Consider the following 22581-nt stretch of genomic DNA (forward strand, 5'->3'; position numbering starts at 1 on the left):
TGTCCATGGAGTTCACATCATGGGCTTTCCCAAAGTGTGGTGATAAGCTAAAAAAAAAAACTGTTCTTTCTCCATAATGCCCTGTGCCTGTTAGTAAAGGTTGTGAGTAATAGTTTAGGAAAGAACATATTCAATCATTCATTCATTCATCCAATCGCATTTATGGAGCGCTTACTGCGTGCAGAGCACTGTATTAAGCGCTTGGGAAGTGCAAATTGGCAACCTATTTATTTTGGAAAAATTACTAAAATTAAAGAAGGGAGTTAAGGAAATAAATAAGAGGAAAGAGTAGCAAACTGGAGCACTCGGTGAGAAAAAAAGGAGCCTGAGTTTTAATATTCTTCATAAGGCATCTTTAAATTGGCTAATAAAGATTGTGTTCTTAATTTATGTCTTGTTGAAATAGCACCCTCTTGTGGCTTTTATTGCCAATTTCAACATAAACTCAAAAGTAATTGAGTAAATGCTCTAATATTTCTTCTTCTTTGATTACATTGCTACTCCACAATTTAGGGGCAACAGCCCTTGGGTGGTAGCCCCGAGGGTCACAAGTTCAACCAGAGGAGCCAAGACTATACTGCCACTATTCATATCTGAAACCAAGATAGAGTTCCGAGACTTTTTATTTAACGCAATTACCACAAAGAAGGTTACCATAGTGTTCGAGTTTTGGGTGCATACTGCAAATATCTAATGGCAATTCTGCGGCATTTTGGTCCTACTTGTTTGCAACAATGAAGTTAAACATAGGGATTAAGATCATTCAACTACTAAAGGGAGGAAAATGTCAATATTACCCAGGTTAAAAATTAATTATGAGAATTACGCTTTACTACAGTAATTCCTAAGAGCACTAGTGTTGGTGATATGAAAGTGAATTGCAAATATTTGCAACAAACATGGAAAATAATGAATAGCTAATGTTTTAATTATACCAAATGACATATTTAAAATCACTAGTAGACACAGTTTTGAATAACAATTAAGTCTCTGGAGAACTCCATTCTCTCTCTGAATCTTGCTGTAGTGTTGAGTGTTTCCTCCAGAAAAGCTGGGAAACACCTTTATTTACTTGAGACCATGCTTGGGGCTCAGAATCCCAGAAATGGCTAGAAAGCAAGAAGAAATTCCCAATCAGCTTTCTATTTAACCTGTTGGATTGGCGAGTTCAATTTTAGAAGATAATCATGATTGTTTCATTCAAGGTTTCGTGCTGAAAGAAAAAAGGAACCTATGTACCCTTTTCTACTATTCCAGCCAAATGACTTCCTTCCATCCCTTAAACCTGCACTTATCCGAGCGTATTTTATTTTCATTTTAAGAAAGTGGGGAAGAGACTCAGGGAGGGATCATAGACCTGAGTTCCAGGCAACTCTACTCAATTTGAGCACTTTTACACGCCTAAGTTTCCCTTCCTCTCCAAGGTTTTAAATGTTCTACAAATAACTTAAGCTATACAGCCCCCACCAATCCATCGAGGACAAGGGGTACAGGAAAGGTGCAGCTCATCTTCCCCCCACATTCCAAGTGAGGAGACTGAGGCTCAGTCCTTTGCCCAAAGTCACATAATAAATGAGTCTGGAGCAGAAATGAGGCTCAAATCCAGATCTCCACTCTACACTTCTAACCACTAGACCACTTTCTGTGCTTGCTCTAGAAATGCTCTTCCTATTGGTCACAGGAGAGTAAATTTGCTTTGAACGTCTTCTAGGGACAACAGGTGGCAGAATGGCAAATCACCATTCTAAACATGTCACAGACTCAATCGGAAGATATCTCCCAACTGGGATGTATTTGATCTAACATTATAACAGAGTACCCTAGAAAGTCATTATGAGTATCTGCTAATTCTGTTGCATTGTGCTTTTCCAAATGCTTAATACAGTGCTCTGCACATACTAAACATTCAATAAATACGATTGATTGATTGAAAAATATCCATATAGTTTGCATTTTCAGGAGAGTAGGGTAGTGTAACTAGAACTGCTTTTGGATTTCTGAATCTCTGTCCTCTCCAGGAGGTTATTTAGAGCATGGTGAGCTAATCGGAAGATATCTCCCAACTGGGATGTATTTGATCTAACATTATAACAGAGTACCCTAGAAAGTCATTATGGGTATCTGCTAATTCTGTTGCATTGTGCTTTTCCAAATGCTTAGTACAGTGCTCTGCACATACTAAACACTTAATAAATACGATTGATTGATTGAAAAATATCCAGATAGTTTGCATTTTCAGGAGAGTAGGGTAGCGTAACTAGAACTGCTTTTGGATTTCTGAATCTCTGTCCTCTCCAGGAGGTTATTTAGAGCATGATGAGCTTCAAAAACTCTCCAGGATATTTTCCAACTTCAACCAAGCTTCCCAGCAAAGCTAGATCCACTCACATTAAGAGCCGAGGTCTGTATGGATCTAATACCAGAAACAGCCTTTCGCCTCCTCCCAGACATCGGAAGAAGCTCTTTGAATGACTCTTCCTCTCTTATCTGAGCCTGGAGCTTTAGAAATGTATCCAACTGCTCTCCCTGAGTGCAGACCTTCCAGCAGCCATGGAAATTCTGTACACATCTGGGATGATCTATGAACACAAAAAAAGGAGGAGGTGAAGGAGGAGACCAAATACAAGAGAAGGAAAAACGAGGCTGCACTGAGGACTGGTCTCCCTGACAGTGAATGGCCCTAGGGAGAAGAGCAAACTGTACTGTTTCTGGAGAGCTTGTCAGACATCCAGTTATCTTGGGTTGGGAATTGAGTGGGGAAGGAGGATAAAGCCTGGAGACTGAGTGTAGAGTAGAAAAGTGAGAAGCAACGTGGCCTAGTGAGAAGCAACATGGCCTAGTGGAAAGAGCACGAACCTGGAAATCAGAAGGGCCTGAGTTCTAATTCCAGCTCCACCACTTGTCTGCTTTTTGACCTTCGGCAAATCACTTATCTTTTCTGTGTCTCAGTTACTTCATCTATAAAATGGGGATTAATACTGTGAGCCCTATGTGGTATGGGGATGGTGTCCAACTTGATTATCTTGTATATACCTCAACACTTAGTGCAGTGCCTGGCATTTAGTAAGCGTTTAACAAATACCATAAAAAAAAGGATGGTATCTGGCCTGAGGAAGGGCTCAGAAGAGGAATTGTGCTAGGTACTCTCCATGCAATACCAGTCCTAATTTGCAATTTAGTCCTTTGGAATATGGTAACCGGATGCCCCAGTTTCAGCAGGACCATCCCAAACTTCAAGATCTGTCCCCGCTTCATACCTTAGGCTTTTAAGGACCAAAAAGAAGAAAGAGTTGGCTGAGAAGAGCACAAATTTCAGCCAATAGGACTGGTTGGGGAAATCTCACATCAGCAGATATCTCTTTTCCTCACTAGGAGAAGAAAAACGGGGTCAAAAAGCCAACTGAAAGTCCGATCCACAGGTCAGGGGCTCAGACAGCCATGACTATCCTTTCCCACCTCTCCCTCTTTTTGCCTTCTACTCTTGACCATTCTCCCCTTTTTCTTCTTTCCCTTTTCCCTCCTCACCCCCTCTTTTTCTTTCTACCCTTCCTTCTCCATTCCTCTCTCTGACCTTGGCCCCTTTCACCTCACCCCAACGCTGCATAAGGGACCCCTTACTTTGGAACCCTAATGGAGCAAGCCAGGGATATCCAAGAGTTTCCTCATTAACCCTCTGACTCCTCCACGGTTGTATTTTGGATGATGTACACACTATGACCAAGAAGAAGCCCTCTTCTCCTTAGCAAGACACAAAACTGGTTTCACTGATCTGAAAAAGGGACTGGGGAAAAATATATACTTTACCACCCAGTTCTGGTGCTTGAGTTAATGCCACTGGGCAAGACTGCTGCCAACTGTATTGCTAAAAGAAAGAAACAAAAAGGAATCAGTGGAGAACTTGAAAAGCAAGAAACTGGACACAGTCCCTGTCCCCCACATTGGGCTCACAGTCTTAATCCCCCATTTTACAGATGAGGTCACCGAGGTACAGAAAGGTGAAGTGACTTGCCCAAGGTCACACAGCAGATGAGTGGTGGAGCAGGATCAGAACCCAGGTCCTTCTGACTCCCAGACCCACCAGACTGTTCAATCTGTTGGCAAATCCCGTCGGTTCTACCTTCACTACATGGAGAAAAACCACCCCATCCTCTCCATTCATACTGCTACCGTGCTGATCCAAACACTTCAGTGTGGCTCAGTGTAAAGAGCTCAGGCTTTGGAGTCAGAGGTCATGGGTTCAAATCCCAGCTCCGCCAACTGTCAGCTGAGTGACTTTGGGCAAGTCACTTCACTGCTCCATGCCTCAGTTACCTCATCTGTAAAATGGGGATTAAAACTGTAAGCCCCCCTTGGGACAACCTGATCATCTTGTAACCTCCCCAGCACTTAGAACAGTGCTTTGCACATAGTAAGTATTAACAAATACCATTATTATTATTATTATTATTATTATTATTATTATTATTATTATTCTGTCCGGTTGCTACTGTATAACTATAGGAAACACAGGCAACTTTCCAAATCTTACTAGAAACAGTTCTTATTAAAGGGATGTGCGAGCTGAGGGAGGAGAGAGAACCTCTCCACCCTTCAAACTCTGTGTATTGTTCCTTACCCTTTAAATGTATATTCTGGGAACAGCCAGGGGCTATATTTTAGAGAAATCAATCAATCAACAGTATTCATTCATTCATTCATTCAATCATATTTATTGAGCGCTTACTATGTGCAGAGCACTGTACTAAGCACTCAGGAAGTACAAGTCGGCAACATATAGAGACGGTCCCTACCCAACAGCGGGCTCATAGTCTAGAAGGGGGAGACAGACAACAAAACAAAACATGTAGACAGGTGTCAAGTCATCAGAACAAATAGAATTAAAGTTAAATGCATATCATTAACAAAATAAATAGAATAGTAAATATGTACAAGTAAAATAGAGTGATAAATCTGTACAAACATATATACAGGTGTTGTGGGGAGGGGAAGGAGGTGTGGCGGGGGGGTGGGGAGGAGGAGAGGAAAAAGGGGGCTCAATCTGGGAAGGCCTCCTGGAGGAGGTGAGCTCTCAGTAGGGCTTTGAAGGGAGGAAGAGAGCTAGCTTGGCAGATGAGTGGAGGGAGGGCATTCCAGGCCAAGGGAAGGACATGGGCCGGGGGTCGACAGCGGGACAGGCAAGAACAAGGTATAGTGAGGAGGTTAGCGACAGAGGAGCGGAGGGTGCAGGCTGGGCTGTAGAAGGAGAGAAGGGAGGTGAGGTAGGAGGGGGTGAGGTGATGGACAGCCTTGAAGCAGAGAGTGAGGAGTTTTTGCTTGATGCATAGGTTGACAGGCAGCCACTGGAAATTTTTGAGCACTTCCTGCATTGCTGACCACTGTACTAAGGAAAGTACAGTAGAATTAAATTGACATGATCCCTGCCCTTGAGGATTTTAGAGTTGAGTCAGGGAGATAAACAATAAAATAAGTTATAAGTACAGGAAGAAACCAAGTTCTTATCCTTGCCTACAGTGTGACCTAGGGCAAGTCATTTAACATCTCTGTGCCTCAGTTTCCTCATCCATAAAGTGGGGTTTAAATATCTGTTCTCCCTCAGACTGTGAGCCTGCTATGGGACAGAGACTGTGTTCGACCGTCTACTCCTCTACTGGTGGAGCTTAGCACAAAGTAAGTGCTTAACCAGTACACAGTTATTACTATTGAGTCTTTTCAATGCTTGGGCTGCAGTCCAATGAGTACAAAATTGAAACGAACACATTTTCAGGCTAAAGGGCTAAAGTGACCAAATGTTCCCACTCACCTTCCTTAGCTTCTCTTCTTCCGCCTTCACCCTGGTCAAAGGAAACCAGGGAATTGTTAGAACAATGATGCCTTCTTGGCAATCAAGTTGTAGTACTGGGAGAGGAGCTGACATTTTTCCCCAGAGATTAACATCAGCTCTGTACCCTTAGGCCAGGAGCAGGGGCATGGGAAGGAAAAGCAGTAGCAGCAACAATGTCTCCCCCATCACTCCTGTTAAAAGACTGCAGAGACCGAGTCCTCAAAGTGTTAAAGGGACAGTAGGTTGTAGATGGTTCTAGGGAGGACTCCAGGAAGAACTGTATAATAATAATGGCATTTATTATGCTGCATTTGATTATGCTCTAAAGAAAGGACTTTGACAACATCACCGCATCAACAACTATGAGCCACTGAGAGGATTCAAACCCCAGGAGGGGTTGTGGGTGAGTGATAAACCAGGGGAGGGATGGGGAATAGGCCACCCAATAACTCCCGCTTCTTCTGCAGGCTGCCGTTTCACTACCTTGTGGGGACCAGACCCCAGGAGTATGCGACAAATGCAATAGTAAACCATGAGAATTCTGGAGAGTGGCAATTACTGGGGCAATGGATCCATTAGAATACCAGCTATGAACTCAGGGATGCTAATGATGTGACAGGATCTCTCTGGCCTGTGGCTAATGATCTCCAGGCACACTACCTTCTGCAATACATTAAAAATCATGCCCTTTACCTTTTCTGGGCAAGAAGATTATTTTCCAATGCGAGTTTAAAATACTCTTTATCTGGAAGACAAAAAGGTGGATTGGGTTTAATGCAATAGTCTCTCAAATGTGTTCCAAAAGCCTCAAAATTTCAGTATCACCTGCATCTCAATAAAACTGAATTAAGTATCCACCTGCGTGGGGGCAAGCTACTTCCCTGTTCAATGTCAACCCTAAGCATGGAGAACAATAAGCAATGGACCCAATATAGTTGGGTGCAGTGGAATCCCAGCCATGGCCAGAAGGAAATCTCGTCATCTGTCTGTTTCCTTGTATCCTGCCAAATCTTAAAGACTAGGAGGAGAAAGCTCAGAGGGAAGATTTAGAGAATGATGGCAGGGAACTCTCTCTGTACAACTAGTACATAGTTTACTCAAGCTAACCTTCCAAACATACCTCATTCTCCCATCTTTGTCCTCTCAATCGCGCTGTTCCCCTGGCCCATATCTCCCTCCCATCTCAACTACTGCTCTCCCTATCTCCAAAGCTTTCCTGAATCCCACCTACTCCAATAAGCCTCTCCAATTAACATCCAACACCCCAAGTTACATCAACCCAAGAGCTACCTCTGCACTTGCACATTTGTTTATAGCCTTCCTTAGCACATGTATATATGTAATCAATTATACAATCATTCTGATTACTCAGTTTGTAATTATTTTCAAGTCTGTCTCACCCATTAGAACAAGGCTTCTTGTCAGCAGGGAAAGCGCGTCTGTTGTACTTCCTCAAGCACACAGTTCAAAGCCGAACCCCCAGTGGGCACTCAATAAATACGATAACTATGACTACTATTTTACCAAGGCTGCCACCACCCTACAGCAATTCAGACTTCAAAAGCTCTGACCTGTGTGCCTCTCTTAAACTCTTGCATGATCGCTAGTTTGAGAAACAATCAATTAAGGCAATTAGTTTAGGTTATTTTAGCCATGTTTAATCAGATGTGTAACAATATTTAATGAGCACCAATCAATCAGTCATTGGTATTTACTGAGTGCTTGCTATGGATTAAGCACTTGGGAAAGTAATACAACAGAGTTGGTAGTTGAGACCCCTGCCCCCAAGGAGCTTACAGTCTAGGATGATGCGGCAATACTGTACCACATCTTGAATGTATAGAACGCTGTAGGTATATAACAACTGTGTGTGGAATATTGAATTAAGGCCTTTGGAGAATAAAGAAGAGGTTGAAGTGACAATTTCCACTTTCAAGGAACTTACAATCTAATGGAGGAGACAGACACAAAATAAGTTACAGTAGAAGGAAGAAGTGCTTAAATAGTAACATGTGAAATCAATATTATTATTATTATATTTGTAAAACACTTAGTTCGTATCACTGTTCTAAGCTCTGGGGTAGATACAAATTAATTAGGTTGGACATAGTCCCTAGCCCACATGGGACTCACATTTTTAGTAGGAGGGAGAACTGGTAGTGTGGCCTGATGGATAGAGTCCGGGCCTGGGAGTTAGAAGGACCTGGGTTCTTATCCCAGTTCCACCATTTGTCTGCTGTGGAAACTGGGGCAAGTCACTTCACTTCTCTGTGCCTCAGTCACCTCATCTGTAAAATGGGGATTAAGACTGTGAGCTCCATGTGGGACAGAGACCGTGTTCAACTTGATTAACTTGTATCTACCCCAGTGCTTAATATAGTGCTTGCCCTATAGTAAGGGCTTACCAAACGCCTTTAAAAAAACAAACAGGTATTTAATCCCCATTTTACAGTCGAGGAAACTGAGGCACAGAGAAGTTAAGTGAGTTGCCCAAGGTCACACAGCAAGCAAGGAAGCAATTGGCAGATCCAGAATTAGAACCCAGGTCTTCTGAATCCCAGGCTCATGCTCTTTCTAGTAGGCCACGCTGCTTCTCCATGGGACTATGGGTGGTTATGAGTGCCTAGGTACTGAAGTGAAAGTTGGAAAGACAGAAGCTGGGGAGAAGAGCAATTAATTGGGAAAGCACCTTAGAGGAGGAGGGACTTTAGAAGGGCTTCACAGATAGGGAGAACTGTGGTCTGGTGGATTTGAAGGGGAAGGGGCCTGTAGGCAGAAGGAAGGGTGAAAACCGAGGGTCGGAGGTAGGAGAGTGAAGAACAAACTACAAGGAGAAAGTGAACTTGTGGGGGGACAAAGAGTTCAGCACTTTGCTTTGATATAGAAACAGATTTTTTCAGCACTTTGCTTTGATATAGAAACAGATTTTTTCAGAAGCGTTTTCACATCACCAATCTCATGTTATCCTCATAATATCCCCAAGAGATAGAAAAGGGAGGAAACTGAGGCTCAGAGAGGTTAAGTGACTTCACAAGATGATGCAGCAGGTCAGGGGCAGAACAGAGACTAAAACTTGGGTCTCCACACTCCCCAACCAGCACTCTTTCCCCTACACGATAGACATACCCTCATACATTAGAAACAGCTGTTCATTTTTTTCTTCTTCCTCTCTAATCCTGTTGCCTGCCTTTGTGGCAAGGATCCTCATAATTTGAAATCTCTTCTTCTTTCTTTTTTCCTTTTCTGCAATTCTTCTTTCCTCTAGGATCTTCTGATCAGGGTCTTCTTCTTCCAAGTAGTACCTAGCAGGAGTCAAATTTAAATATGCTTGTGGCTAGAAGGTTTCAGATTTGTCCTGAAAGAAGTCTGAAACTCAGGTAATAGAGAAACCAAAGATAAAGAGGACAGAGGAGCATTTTGAGAAAATGAAAATGAAAGCCTCAGAAAATTCTGCATCCCAACAGAAGAGTGGAAGTCAACTACTGAGGTAAGATCAGCAAGGCACATGTAAATCAAAGGAAGAGTGGCTCTCTTCGAGCCAAAGCTTTGTAAAAAATGAGACACGAAGGTAAAAGAGGAAACAATGAAAGGCATTACAAATATTAAACACGAGATATTAAACAAGAGACAATGTTTTTGCGTGCACAATGTGGCCAGGACTGTGGATCCCAAAGTGAGCTTTTCAGCCTCCCACACTCCTAGGTAAACGTCACCTTTAATCAATCAATCGGTCATATACATTGGGCACTTAGTGGTGCAGAGCACTGTAGTAAGTTCTCGGGAAAGTACAATATAACAGAGTTGGTTGATGCATTCCCTGCCCAAAAGGAGTTTACAGTCTAGAGCATGGTGGCAAAAAGGAAGAAGTTGTATCCATTCATATTTCTTAAGCATCTACTGTGTGTAAATCACTGTATGAAGTGCTTGAGAAAGTACAACAGAAGTGAATGATCCAGGCTATGCTTTCAAGGAATGTATTTATTTCACTTGTACATATTTACTACTCTATTTATTTTATTAATGATGTGCACATAGCTATAATTCTATTTATTCTGACGGTTTTGACACCTGTCTACTTGTTTTGTTTTGTTGTCTGTCTCCCCCTTCTAGACTGTGATCCCGTTGTTGGGTAGGGACCATCTCTATATGTTGCCGACTTGTACTTCCCAAGTGCTTAGTACAGTGCTCTGCACACAGTAAGCACTCAATAAATACAATTGAATGAATGAATGAATGAAGATGCTTCCAATATGTGATGCCAACACTTGCACAAAAAAGCTAATGCATTTCAACAGAATAAGTGATTAATATTTCCATAAGTAAAACACTGAGAATTCAACTCAGAAACAGATAAACTAGAGAATCCAAAAGTAAGAAGCTACCAAGGGGGAAATATGTATTATAACAGAAGTAATAATACTACTTATTAAGCACTTACTGTGTGCATAGCACTTTACTAGCATTGGAAAAGAATACATGGGTGGGATTTAGATCTAGTCCCTGGCCCTCAGGGGGTCATAATCTATGAAAGAGATGGTGTTCTTCCTATTTCTACTTTACCACTACCAGCTCCTTACATCCGTTCCAATCTTCGACTCCTTAAAGCATGCCCATCAATCAATCAATGGTGTATACTGAGCACTTCCTGTGTGCAGAGCACTGCACTAAATGTTTGAGAGACTACAATACAATGGAGTTGGTAAACATGGCCCCTGCCCTCAAGGAGCATTCAGCCTAATAGGTCCTCTAGTTTGAGAAACAATTATCTTAGGCGATTATTTTAGATCATTTTAAGTCATAACTGATGTGACCAGATGCTTGTTAACACTAAAGAGAAAAGGAGCAGAGCCAGTGACACCTTCACACAAAAAACAGCAATAAAAAAGTGAATGTACAAATGCAGAACTCCTAGAGGCACATAGCTGTACCCATACAAAAGACACAGAGATGCATATACCCAGAGATGAGAGAGGAAAAGAGAAAGATAGCCAGGCAGAGGTAAGCAAAAGACAAGATTTAGAAAGCAGGACAAAAAAAGACATGTACATTCACACAATAGTATTTACTGAATGTCTTCTTTGTTTAAAGTATTTTATTAGGCATTTAGAAGAGTGCAATGAAAGTAAAAGACACAGCTCCTGCCTTTGAGGAAATTACAAGACACAGGAACCAGAGATAGAGGGAAGCAGAGACAGCTCCTTGTGGGCGGGGAGCGTGTCTATAAATTCTGTTCTACTGTACTCTCCTGGGCACCTACTACAGTACTCTGTACACAGTAAATGCTTAACAAATACGATTGATTGAGACAGAGACAAAGACCCAGGGAGGACAAACTCAGATGAAGGGAGATAAAATTAATAAGGCTGAGACATTATAAAGATTACATTTACAACATGGCGTGCCACAAAGAGAGACAGAAAGGAGAGCTAGAGACTCAAGAAACTAGGTGGGATTGCATAGCTGGTTGGATGGGAAAGAGAATGGCTATGTAGATGGGAGAGAAAACGAATGTATGTAGAGGGAATTACAATATTTTCAAAAAGTGACCGTCTTCCTCTTGGTACCACAAGACCAAAACACTGCCTTACCTCTTTTGGAACCTGTGATCCTCCATGGTTTCCTCAAGATGGATGTGGTTACCAAGGTCTATAGACAAGTAAACAAACTCCTAGAGCCATGGAACGCAGTCACAGAATCAACTGTGTCATAAAACTGGAAGGAACTTCCAGATTTCCTCTCCCTGCTCATGGGTTCTGTATTGGCTACTACAGGTAATAACATTACTATAGTTACAGTGGCAAATCAAAACTCAAGCATTAATTTGACTCGATGTATTAGCGATGTTTAACGAGTCTGTATATTGCACATAAAGGAATTTCATATTACTTTTCCAGGGGTTCTGAAATGGGTCTTAATTAATGGGAAAGCATACGCCAGGATATAACCATATTTTCAAGGAATGGGATAAGCTCATCCTTGGTTAAAGCCCATAGTGCATGATGGTGATAGCAGTATCATTTTACCCAACAGATGTCATTGGGAAAAAAAGATCACAAGTACTGGTTGTAGAAAATGTTATAAAAAGAAATGCCAAATGCTGAAAGATGGAAATAGTCATCACGTATGAAGTTGAAGAGGAAGTCAGCATGGAGACAGAACCTGAAGAGCCCCTGGGTATATACTCCAGACCAAGCTGTTTTACCCAAGGAGAGATTAGATTTGGGATTTGGACTGTAACTCTCGGACTCTGGGCCGTGAGGAACCCAAAACTCTGTTTCTCTTGTTCCTTCTGCAACCCGGACTACACATCTTATTCCTTTTATGTCAACCTACTCACCGTACCTTGATCTTATCTATCTCACTGCTGATCCCTTCCATATGTAACTGTAACTTCTTCCCCCTTCATAATCAACAGACCACCTTTCTCCCCACCTTCAAAGCCTTCCTACAATCACATCTTCTCCCAGAAGCCTTACCCAAATAATCCCTCATTTCCCCACTCCCTTATGCATTGCCCACACACTTGAATCTTTACCCCTTAAGCACTGGTTGGTCATTTGGCCCTAAATCCCATTTATGTACATATCTGTAATTTATTTTAATGTCTGTCAGCCTCTACAGTGTAAACTTCTTGTGGGCAGGGATGGTGTTTACCAACTCTGTTGGGTTGTATTCATTCATTCAATCGTATTTATTGAGCACTTACTGTGTGCAGAGCGCTATACTAAGTGCTTGGAAAGTACAATTCAGCAACAAAGAGGGACAATCCCTGCCCACAGTGGGCTCACAGTCTAGAAGGGGGGAGACAGATATCAAAACAAGTAAACAGGCATCAATAGCGTCAATATAAATAAATCCAATTAGAGATATATATACACATCAGAACAAGTAAAACAGGCATTAATATAAATAAATAGAATTATAGATATGTACATATATAAAAAAGTGCTGTGGGGCGGGGAGGGGGTAGAGCAAAGGGAGTGAGTCTGGGCGAGGGTTGGGGGGGAGAGGAAGCTGAGGAAAAGGGGGGTGTAGTCTGGGAAGGCCTCTTGGAGAAGGTGAGCCTTCAGTAGGGCTTTGAAGGAGGGAAGCAGTTGTAATCTCCCAAGAACTTAGTACAATATTTTGCACAAAGTGGTCAATAAATATCATTGATTGATTAAATTGATTGGGAGGGAATGTCCTACATATCCTTGAGAGGAAAAAGTGATGACAAAATATCCAATTGCAGAGGATCAGTGTTTCTCCCTGGGGAACACCAATGCACTCACTTAAAGATGGAACTGACTTCCTTGGGACAGGAAAGGGAGATTTCCATAAACTCCCCAAACCCCAACTCTGTGGATCGCGGTTGCTGTTGCATTAGTTCCATGGCTTCCTATTTCCCCAATTCCTCTCTCTCAAGTCCCAAAGTGAAGAGAGAAAAAGCACAAAGAATTGGGGGTGCCCCTGAGGATTTATTAATAATAATAATTGTGGTATTTATCAAGTGCTTACTATGTGCCAAGTCCTGTACTAAGCACTGAGGTAGACAGTCAGGTCAAAAGCAGACCCTGTCCTTACATGGGGTTCACAATCTAAATGAGAGGGAGAAAAGGTATTGAATACCATTTTTACTGATGAGGAAACTGAAGCACAGCTATGTTACTTGCCCAAGGTTGCACAGAGGCAAATGTGAGAGCCCAGATTAGATCGTCGGTCCTCTGATTTTCAGGCCTGTGCTCTTTCAATAATTCATGTGGTTCTAACATTCATTCATTCATTCAATCGTATTTATTGAGCACTTACTGTGTGCTGAGCACTGTACTAAGCGCTTGGGAAGTACAAGTTGGCAACATATAGAGGCAGTTCCTACACAACAGTGGGCTCACAGTCTAAAAGGGGACACATATAGAGATGGTCCCAACAATGGGCTCACAATCTAGAAGGGGGAGACAGACAACAAAACATGTAGGCAGGTGTCAAAACTGTCAGAACAAATAGAATTATAGCTACATGCACATCATTAACAAAATAAATAGAATAGTAAATATGTACAAGTAAAATAGAGTAATAAATCTGTATAAATATATACAAGTGCTGTGGGGAAGGGAAGGAGGTAGGGTGGGGGGGATGGGGAGTGAGCCCACTGTTGGGTAGGGACCGTCTCTATATGTTGCCAACTTGTACTTCCCAAGCGATTAGTACAGTGTTCTGCACACAGTAAGCGCTCAATAAATACAATTGAATGAATGAATGAGGAGAGGAAAAGGGGGGCTCAGTCTGGGAAGGTCTCCTGGAGGAGGTGAGCTCTCAGTAGGGCTTTGAAGGAAGGAAGAGAGCTAGCTTGGCCGACGTGCGGAGGGAGGGCATTCCAGGCCAGGGGGAAGACATGGGCCGGGGGTCGACGGCGGGACAGGCAAGAACGAGGCACAGTGAGGAGGTTGGTGGGAGAGGAGTGGAGGGTGCGAGCTGGGCTGGAGAAGGAGGGAAGGGAGGTGAGGTAGGAGGGGACGAGGTGATGGACAGCCTTGAAGCTGAGTGAGGAATTTATCTTCCCCCAAAAGTCCTGACTTTCCACCAGCTGCAAACTTTGGTGCACAAAGCCCCACCTCTACCCAGCCCCGGGGCAAATAATACTTGCCCTTGAGGAGAGCACAATAGGCTGTCACTCTAAACTGTAAGCTCCACCGGTAGACTGTAAACTCCTCCTGTAGACTGTAAACTCCTTCTGTAGTCTGTAAATTCCTGGTGGAGAGGAAGCAGCATGGTGTAGTGGATACAGCATGAGCCTGGAAATCAGAAGGCCATGGGTTCTAATCCCAGCTCCACCACTTGTCTGCTGTGTGGCCTTGGGCAAGTCACTACACTTCTCTGTGCCTCAATTACCTTATCTGTTAAATGGGGATCAAGATTGTGAGCCCCAGGCAGGACAGGGACTGTGTCCAACCCAATTTGCTTGTATCCATCCCAGTGCTTAGTACAGTGTCTGACACAGAGTAAGTGATTAGCAAATATCATGATTATTATGATGATGATGATTATTACAGGGTACATTTCTACTAACTTCGTTGTATTCTCCCAAGCACTTAGTATAGTATTGTCTATACAGTAAGCGCTCAGTAAGCACCAGAAGCAGTGTGGCTCAGTGGAAAGAGCCTGGGCTTTGGAGTCAGAGGTCATGAGTTCAAATCACCACTCCACCAATTGTCAGCTGTGTGACTTTGGGCAAGTCACTTAACTTCTCTTCGCCTCAGTTACCTCATCTGTAAAATGGGGATTAAGACTGTGAGCCCCCCGTGGGACAACCTGATCACCTTGTAACCTCCCCAGCGCTTAGAACAGTGCTTTGCACATAGTAAGCGCTTAATAAATACCATTATTATTATTATTATTATTACCACCACTGATTGATAGATTGGAAGCCTGGTCCCCACCTAACTCTGTCTTTCAGGAAAAGAACATCCCAGTCTAAACTACCAGCAGTTTATGGAGCCTCTCTCTAAGAGGTAAGAGGATTCCCTCAATGGGAGGGGAGTCTATTAGTGGATACGAGCTCTTTTCTTACAGCAAAGGTAAACAGCTCTTCCTGATGTTGCCTACACATTCTGGAACCACCCACAGACCTGACCTCCCTTATTATCCTGAAAAGGGCCCAGGCTCTCTGTTTTCAGCCTGAGGTCCTTAGGTGGGAGTGATGGGGAAGAAACCAGCACTGTTGCTGCCCTGGACTCTGTGCTGGGCATCTAGATCTCATGTGCTGGGCGTCTAAATCTCGTGTCAGTTTCCAGCATGGGCCTGGGAATCAGAAGGACCTGGATTCTACTCCCAGCTCTTTCCACTTGTCTGCTGTGTGACCTTGGGCAAGTCGCTTTGCTTCTCTGTGCCTCAGTTACCTCATCTATAAAATGGGGATTAAGAGTGTGAGCCCCACGCGGGACAGGGACTGTAACCAACCTGATTAACTTGTATCTACCCCCAGCACAGTGCTTGGCACAGTAAGCGCATAACAAGTACCAAAATTACTATTATTAGGATGACAAAATGCCTCCTCTCTGCAGCCTGATTTCTAGCATAAATGTCCCAACACATCTCTTCTATCTAAGCAGTGTGGCTCAGTGGAAAGAGCCTGGGCTTTGGAGTCAGAGGTCATGGGTTCAAATCCCGGCTCCGCCAACTGTCAGCTGTGTGACTTTGGGCAAGTCCCTTCACTTCTCCGGGCCTCAGTTCCCTCATCTGTAAAATGGGGATGAAGCCTGTGAGCCCCCAGTGGGACAATCTGATTACCTTGTATCCCCCAGCGCTTAGAACAGTGCTTTGCACATAGTAAGTGCTTAATAAATGCCATTGTTATTATTATTATTATTATTAATATCTGTCTAGGGAGACACCAGCTGGAACTGTGAAGAGGGAGGTAAGAAACATTCCTGTGCCTGTATTTAGTGTCCAGAGAACGTCTTCATCATCAGTGATACTTACTGAGTGCTTACTGTTGTTCAGAGCACTGTACTAAGTGCTTGGGAAAGCACAATACAACAGAGAATGTGGACACATTCCCTGCCCACAACGAGCTTACAGTCTAGAGAACATTATTCAGTCAGCCAATGAATCAATAATTGTATTTATTGAGCTCTTACTGTGTGCAGAGCACTGTACTAAGCACTTGGGAGAGCACAATGCAACAGTACAACAGATGCATTCCCTGCCCACAACAAGCTCAAAACACCAGCCGGGCCTTACGATTGATTGGACTTTCAGGATTGTTTTATGTGTGAATCTTTTATACCATTTAATCCTTTCAAGTTTAACCCTGTGAGAAGCACTGTGGCCTAATGGAAAGACAATGGGCAGTCAGAGGATCTGGGGAATTAATTAATTAATCAATATTAATTAACCCATATTAATTAAATATATTAATATTAATTAAGTAAATTAATTAATATTAATTAATATTCTCAGATCTACCAATTGTTTGCTGCATGACCTTGGCTAAGTCATTTAACTTCTCTGTGCCTCAGTTTCCTCAACTGCAAAATGGGGATTAAATCCTGTTCTCCCTCTTACCTAGATTGTGAGCCCCCTTTTAGACTGTGAGCCCACTGTTGGGTAGGGACTGTCTCTATATGTTGCCAATTTGTACTTCCCAAGCGCTTAGTACAGTGCTCTGCACACAGTAAGCGCTCAATAAATACGATTGATGATGATGATGATGTAGGACAGGGACTGTGTCCACCCTAATTAACTTGTACCTTCCCAAGTGCTTAGAACAGTGTTCGACACATGGTAATTGCTTAACCAACACCATAAAAAAGAACAAGTCCCATAAATCTTCAAATGTGTTTTTCCACCCAGAAAGAACGATTAGTGTTTCCATTTTTACCTTAAGCTTGTCCCAATACAGAAGTTGCTTTAACTTGAATGAGAGAATGGGGAAGGAGAAGTGGGAAGGATTGGGGGAGAAATGACATTTCCCTACTAATGTCATCTCTCCTTCTTTAGTTATTTTATTCCATTAGCTGCCTCCCTGGAGTTCCTGCAGGGCAGGTCTGATGAAGGTTCGGGTGGGCCCAATGCAGTGGAATCTCAACCTCCTCAGCCACCCCAGGCAAACTCTATTCCTCCCTTTCTCCCCCTACAATGAATCTGCACCCTTACTTCCCCACATAGGCTCCCTGGCAGTCTCTTGTTCCAGGTTCATTGGGACTCAGTACGGTGCCCAGCACACAGTAAGTGCTCAACAAATGTGATTGATTGATCGACTGGCTCAGAAAAAACACTCATCTTCAGAGCACAGAACGGTGTCCCTCTGCATCCTGGATTCTCCTGTTCAATCAGAAGCAGACTTACTCATCTCTCAGCCTGGAGACTCCCTCCTCCAGCAGCCTCAGAATTTCCTCTTCTCCAACCTGGTGGGAATGGGAGGAGGGGAGAGGGGACAAGGGAGGGTTTGAATCCTAGAAGATTGGGCCAGGCTGTTGGGATCTCCTCAAGATGTAGCCAGGCAGTGGTATAAAACGGTCATGATGCAGGATAGAGGTTGCTAAGCTGATTTTCCCCTAAAATTTGGCACCTGGGCCGTGGCTTTTATGGGCTCCAGGGAATCTGCCGTCGAATCAGACTCCCATCATAGAGTGAACGAGTGTTCGGTTCAGCTCGCTGAGGGAAGCCTTACTTCCTGCCCCATATTCTGTTTTCTCTTCTTTTGATCTTGCTCAGGATCAGACCAAAGCGACTTCCAGCTGCTACTTTTGCCCTCCCTTTGGGGGTCACCTTCCTGTCCCCAGGACAGAAGCTGAGCTGCCTTACTGGGTCCCCCGGACTCTGAGGCCCCAACGGCCAGTAAGTGTGGGACTCGACGTGGAACTGATGAGGGGCTGGGAAGGATCAGCGTGTAAGGAGTGGAGTTGGCAGCAATTTAGTTTAGACTGGGACTTCCTGGGCTCACGCTGATCATGCAGGCCAGCCAGCTCAGAGCCCTTGCAACCCTGGAGATGGCAGTTCACGGTAACTATGGCAATAATGCAGTGACATTCAAAGCCATTGGTAATTAAAAATGCAAACTACACTGACTGCATGCACCTCTTTATTTACAAGGTAAGCACCCGCAGGAAGAGAATAAAATGAGAAAGAGTGCTGGGCTTCTAGTGGGACCAGAGACCCTAGAGAGAGATCTCTAAAAACAATAACTATGGTATTTGTTAAGCACTTACTATGTGCCAGGCACTGTTCTAAGCACTGGGGTGAATCCAAACAAATCAGGTTGGACACAGTCCCTGTCCCAAGTGGGGCTCACAGTCTTAATCCCCATTTTACAGATGAGGGAACTGAGGCACAGAGAAGTGAAGTGACTTGCCCAAGGTCACACAGCAGATAAGTGGCAGAGCTGGGATTAGGACCTTCTGACTCCCAGTCTCATGCTCTATCCACCGTGTGCTTTATCCATAACTCTACCCACAGTCTATCTCTAGATTGAGTTTGTTGTGGGCAGGGAATATGTGTGTTTGTTCTATTGTACTCTCCCAAGCGCTTAGTACACTGCTTTACACACAGTAAGGACTCAATAAATACAATTGAATGAATAAATCTGTTCAAGGAAGACTGTAGTACAGGGTCCTGGAGGGTCTCCCCATTTGGAGTCCTCCTCTGAGGACTCACTTACGGAGAAGATGATTCAATTTCCCTGTTGGATAACTGGATTTTCCTTCGGCCACGTGTAATAGGACCAGGACGTGGTTTGGATTATTTGCTTGATTAAGAAATTTATGCAGAAAGGGATTCCCTTACAATTGGCTTCAGTGAGAATTCTTCGGAGCTGGTGAAAAAGTGGATGGGAATGGAAGACCCGTTCGGGGAAGCAGCATTCAGGAAAGCAGCATGGCCTAGTGCAAAGATTATGAGCCTAGAAGTCAGAGAATCTGGGCTCTAATCCCAGCTCTGCCGCTCGGCTGCTGTGTGACCTAGGGGAAGTCACTTAACTTCTCTGTGATCAGTTTCTTCAAACATAAAATAAGGATTCAATACCTGCTCTTCCTTAGACTTTGAGCCCTGGGTGGAGCTCTCCATCCCCTCGCCCCCTCCTACCTCACCTCCCTTCTCTCCTTCTCCAGCCCACCCCGCACCCTCTGCTCCTCTGCTGCTAATCTCCTCACGGTACCTCGTTCTCACCTGTTCCACCATCGACCCCCGGCCCACGTCATCCCCCGGGCCTGGAATGCCCTCCCTCTGCCCATCCGCCAAGCTAGCTCTCTTCCTCCCTTCAAGGCCCTACTGAGAGCTCACCTCCTCCAGGAGGCCTTCCCAGACTGAGCCCCTTCCTTCCTCTCCCCCTCGTCCCCCTCTCCATTCCCCCATCTTACCTCCTTCCCTTCCCCACAGCACCTGTATATATGTATACATGTTTGTACATATTTATCACTCTATTTATTTATTTATTTATTTTACTTGTACATATCTTTTCTATTTATTTTGTTTTGTTAGTATGTCTGGTTTTGTTCTCGGTCTCCCCCTTTTAGACTGTGAGCCCACTGTTGGGTAGGGACTGTTTCTATATGTTGCCAATTTGTACTTCCCAAGCGCTTAGTACAGTGCTCTGCACATAGTAAGCGCTCAATAAACACGATTGATGATGATGATGATGATGATTACTCTATTTATTTATTTATTTATTTTACTTGTACATATCTATTCTATTTATTTTCTTTTGTTAGTATGTTTGATTTTGTTCTCTGTCTCCCCCTTTTAGACTGTGAGCCCACTGGTGGGTAGGGACTGTCTCTATATGTTGCCAACTTGTACTTCCCAAGCGCTTAGTACAGTGCTCTGCACACAGTAAGCGCTCAATAAATACGATTGATGATGATGATGTTGGAGCAGGGACTGTGTCCAACTTGATTAGCTTGTACCTACCCCAGTGCTTGGCATCTAGTAAGTGCCTAGCTAATACCACAAATATGATTACTATCATTATTATTATTACTCATTTGGTGAAGTCACATCCCCGGCCCTTTATTCCATTTTTCTCTCTTCCTCCACCAGTGCCCAAGGATCAGGAACCCAACGACAGAATTTGTTCAGACCTGCCCAGGCCACTGCTTCACCCTCGGGGGTAGCCTCCCTGTCCCAAGAGCTTCAGCAGTGCTGCCCTACTGGGTGCCCCGGGCCTTGAGGACTCAAAAGCAGGTAAGATAACCAGGAGGGAGATCCAGATTGGAGAATACAGGCTATATTGCCTAGAGGATAGAGCATGCACCTGGGAATCAGAAGGACCTGGGTTCTAATCCCTGCTCCACCACTTTTCATCATCATCATCATCATCAATCGTATTTATTGAGCGCTTACTGTGTGCAGAGCACTGTACTAACCGCTTGGGAAGTACAAATTGGCAACATACAGAGACAGTCCCTACCCAACAGTGGGCTCACAGTCTAAAAGGGTGAGACAGAGAACAAAATCAAACATACTAACAAAATAAAATAAATAGAATAGATATGTACAAGTAAAATAAATAGAGTAATAAATATGTACAAACATATATACATATATACATACAGGTATATATGTATATATATACATATATTCATTCATTCATTCATTCAATCATATTTATTGAGCGCTTACTGTGTGCAGAGCACTGTACTAAGCCCTTGGGAAGTTCAAGTTGGCAACATATAGAGACCGAACAATGGGCTCACAGTTCAGAAGGGGGAGACACACAACAAAACAAAACATGTAGACACTTGTCTGCTGTGTGGCCTTGGACAAATCACTTCACTTCTCTGTGCCTCAGTTACCTCATCTGTAAAATGGGGATTCAGATTGTGAACCCCATGTGGGACCGGGAGTGTGTCCAACCCGATTTGCTTATCTCCACCCCAGTGCTTAGTACAGTCCTTGGCATATAGTAAGTGCTTAACAAATACCAGTTATTATGATTAATTATTATCTTGATCTTTGAGAGGATGACTGAAAAGGGCTTGGAAGAGAAGGTAGCCGAATGAGAGGGGGAATCCCAGTTGAGAGGGTCAGTCAGTAAGGTAAGAAAAAGTCTTCAAGAAGCATGGTCTTCTGAATAAGCAGGCCTCCACATGCAGAGGAACAAACTTGTCCCCCTTTCGGGACATAGCAGATCCCTTTATGCCCTTCCTCAGTCCTGCTTCCACCCGCTCCTCCCACTTTTGGATAAATTAGACCTTTACTCTCTTGTTTGGCAGCTGGTAGTGAACACAGCCGTGGACTAGGCCCTCAGGTTGTATCTTGATAAACACAGTGCTGCTCTAAAGGAGCTCACGGTCTTTGGGAAACATTTCTTTCATTTATTGATTGATATTAATGTCTGTCTCCTCCTCTAGATTGTAAGTTCATTGTGGCAGGTAATGGGGTCTACCAACTCTATTAGATTGTACAGTGCTCTGCACAAAGTAATCACTCAATAAATATGATTGGTTGATTGATTTTTCTGGGTTTATTTTTCCAGCAGACCTTTACATTCCCTCTCCTGGAAATTGTCTCAGTTCAATCATCACTCGATCAATCGATCAGTGATATTTATTGAGCACGCAATATTTATTGAGAAGCAGCGTGGCTCAGTGGAAAGAGCCCGGGCTTTGGAGTCAGAGGTCATGGGTTCAAATCCCGGCTCCGCCACTTGCCAGCTGTGTGACTTTGGGCAAGTCACTTCACTTCTCTGTGCCTCAGTTACCTCATCTGTAAAATGGGGATGAAGACTGTGAGCCCCCACCATGGGACAACCTAATCACCTTGTAACCTCCCCAGCGTTTAGAACAGTGCTTTGCACATAGTAAGTGCTTAATAAATGCCATTATTATTATGCAGAGCACTGTACCAAGCACTTGAGAGAGTATACCAGGCGTAGACATATATTCCCCGATTGTATTCTGATGTGTCTTCATTTTTCCATTTCCCCTAGGCAAATACCAGTGGTCAGCCCATCCCACTGACAGAAAGTCACTCAACAGATACAGGAAGGTGGAAGGGTTCACCCAGCATCAAAACCCACAGATCCCTGAGAATTGGGATTCCACTTAATTATTAATCTTGTTATTATTAGCCATCACCACCTAGGTGATCAGAACAAACTGCTCTAACATGGAGAGCTATTTTTTAATTATTTTCTGCTGATTGCTTATTGTAATTCCAGGGAGTTGACCCGTGCATATGATAATAATGGTGGTATTTGTTAAGTGCCTCTGTTGGCGAAGCACTGTTCTAAGCGCTGGGGTAGATGATGCGAATGGAAGAGATAGTCAGAGGGGATGCAGGAT

The 22581-nt window shown here is 43.5% G+C and overlaps 1 protein-coding gene across 1 annotated transcript; it reads right to left on the minus strand.

Moving 5' to 3' along the window:
- Positions 1–907: 907 nt before the first annotated feature.
- On the minus strand, positions 908–11482 carry LOC119935204 (golgin subfamily A member 6-like protein 6). The gene is made up of 7 exons (XM_038754863.1): positions 11410–11482; positions 8948–9123; positions 6515–6566; positions 5801–5831; positions 3805–3862; positions 2389–2579; positions 908–1109 (listed from the first exon to the last, which is right to left on the minus strand). The coding sequence occupies exons 1-7, from the start codon at positions 11433–11435 to the stop codon at positions 1092–1094; spliced, it is 552 nt and encodes a 183-aa protein (XP_038610791.1). The 5' UTR covers positions 11436–11482; the 3' UTR covers positions 908–1091.
- Positions 11483–22581: the final 11099 nt, after the last annotated feature.

Source organism: Tachyglossus aculeatus, chromosome 11, assembly GCF_015852505.1.
Source record: "Tachyglossus aculeatus isolate mTacAcu1 chromosome 11, mTacAcu1.pri, whole genome shotgun sequence".
Classification (NCBI taxonomy): Eukaryota; Metazoa; Chordata; class Mammalia; order Monotremata; family Tachyglossidae; genus Tachyglossus; species Tachyglossus aculeatus.

Coding starts and splice junctions, on each gene's coding strand:
- LOC119935204 (XM_038754863.1), bottom strand. CDS start 11,435: ATGGAGGATCACAGGTTCCAAAAGAG. Junction 6,567..8,947: donor GCTGTTTCTAATGTATGAGG/GTATGTCTATCG, acceptor TTTGTCTTCCAG/ATAAAGAGTATTTTAAACTC. Junction 2,580..3,804: donor TCAAGCACCAGAACTGGGTG/GTAAAGTATATA, acceptor TTGTGTTCATAG/ATCATCCCAGATGTGTACAG.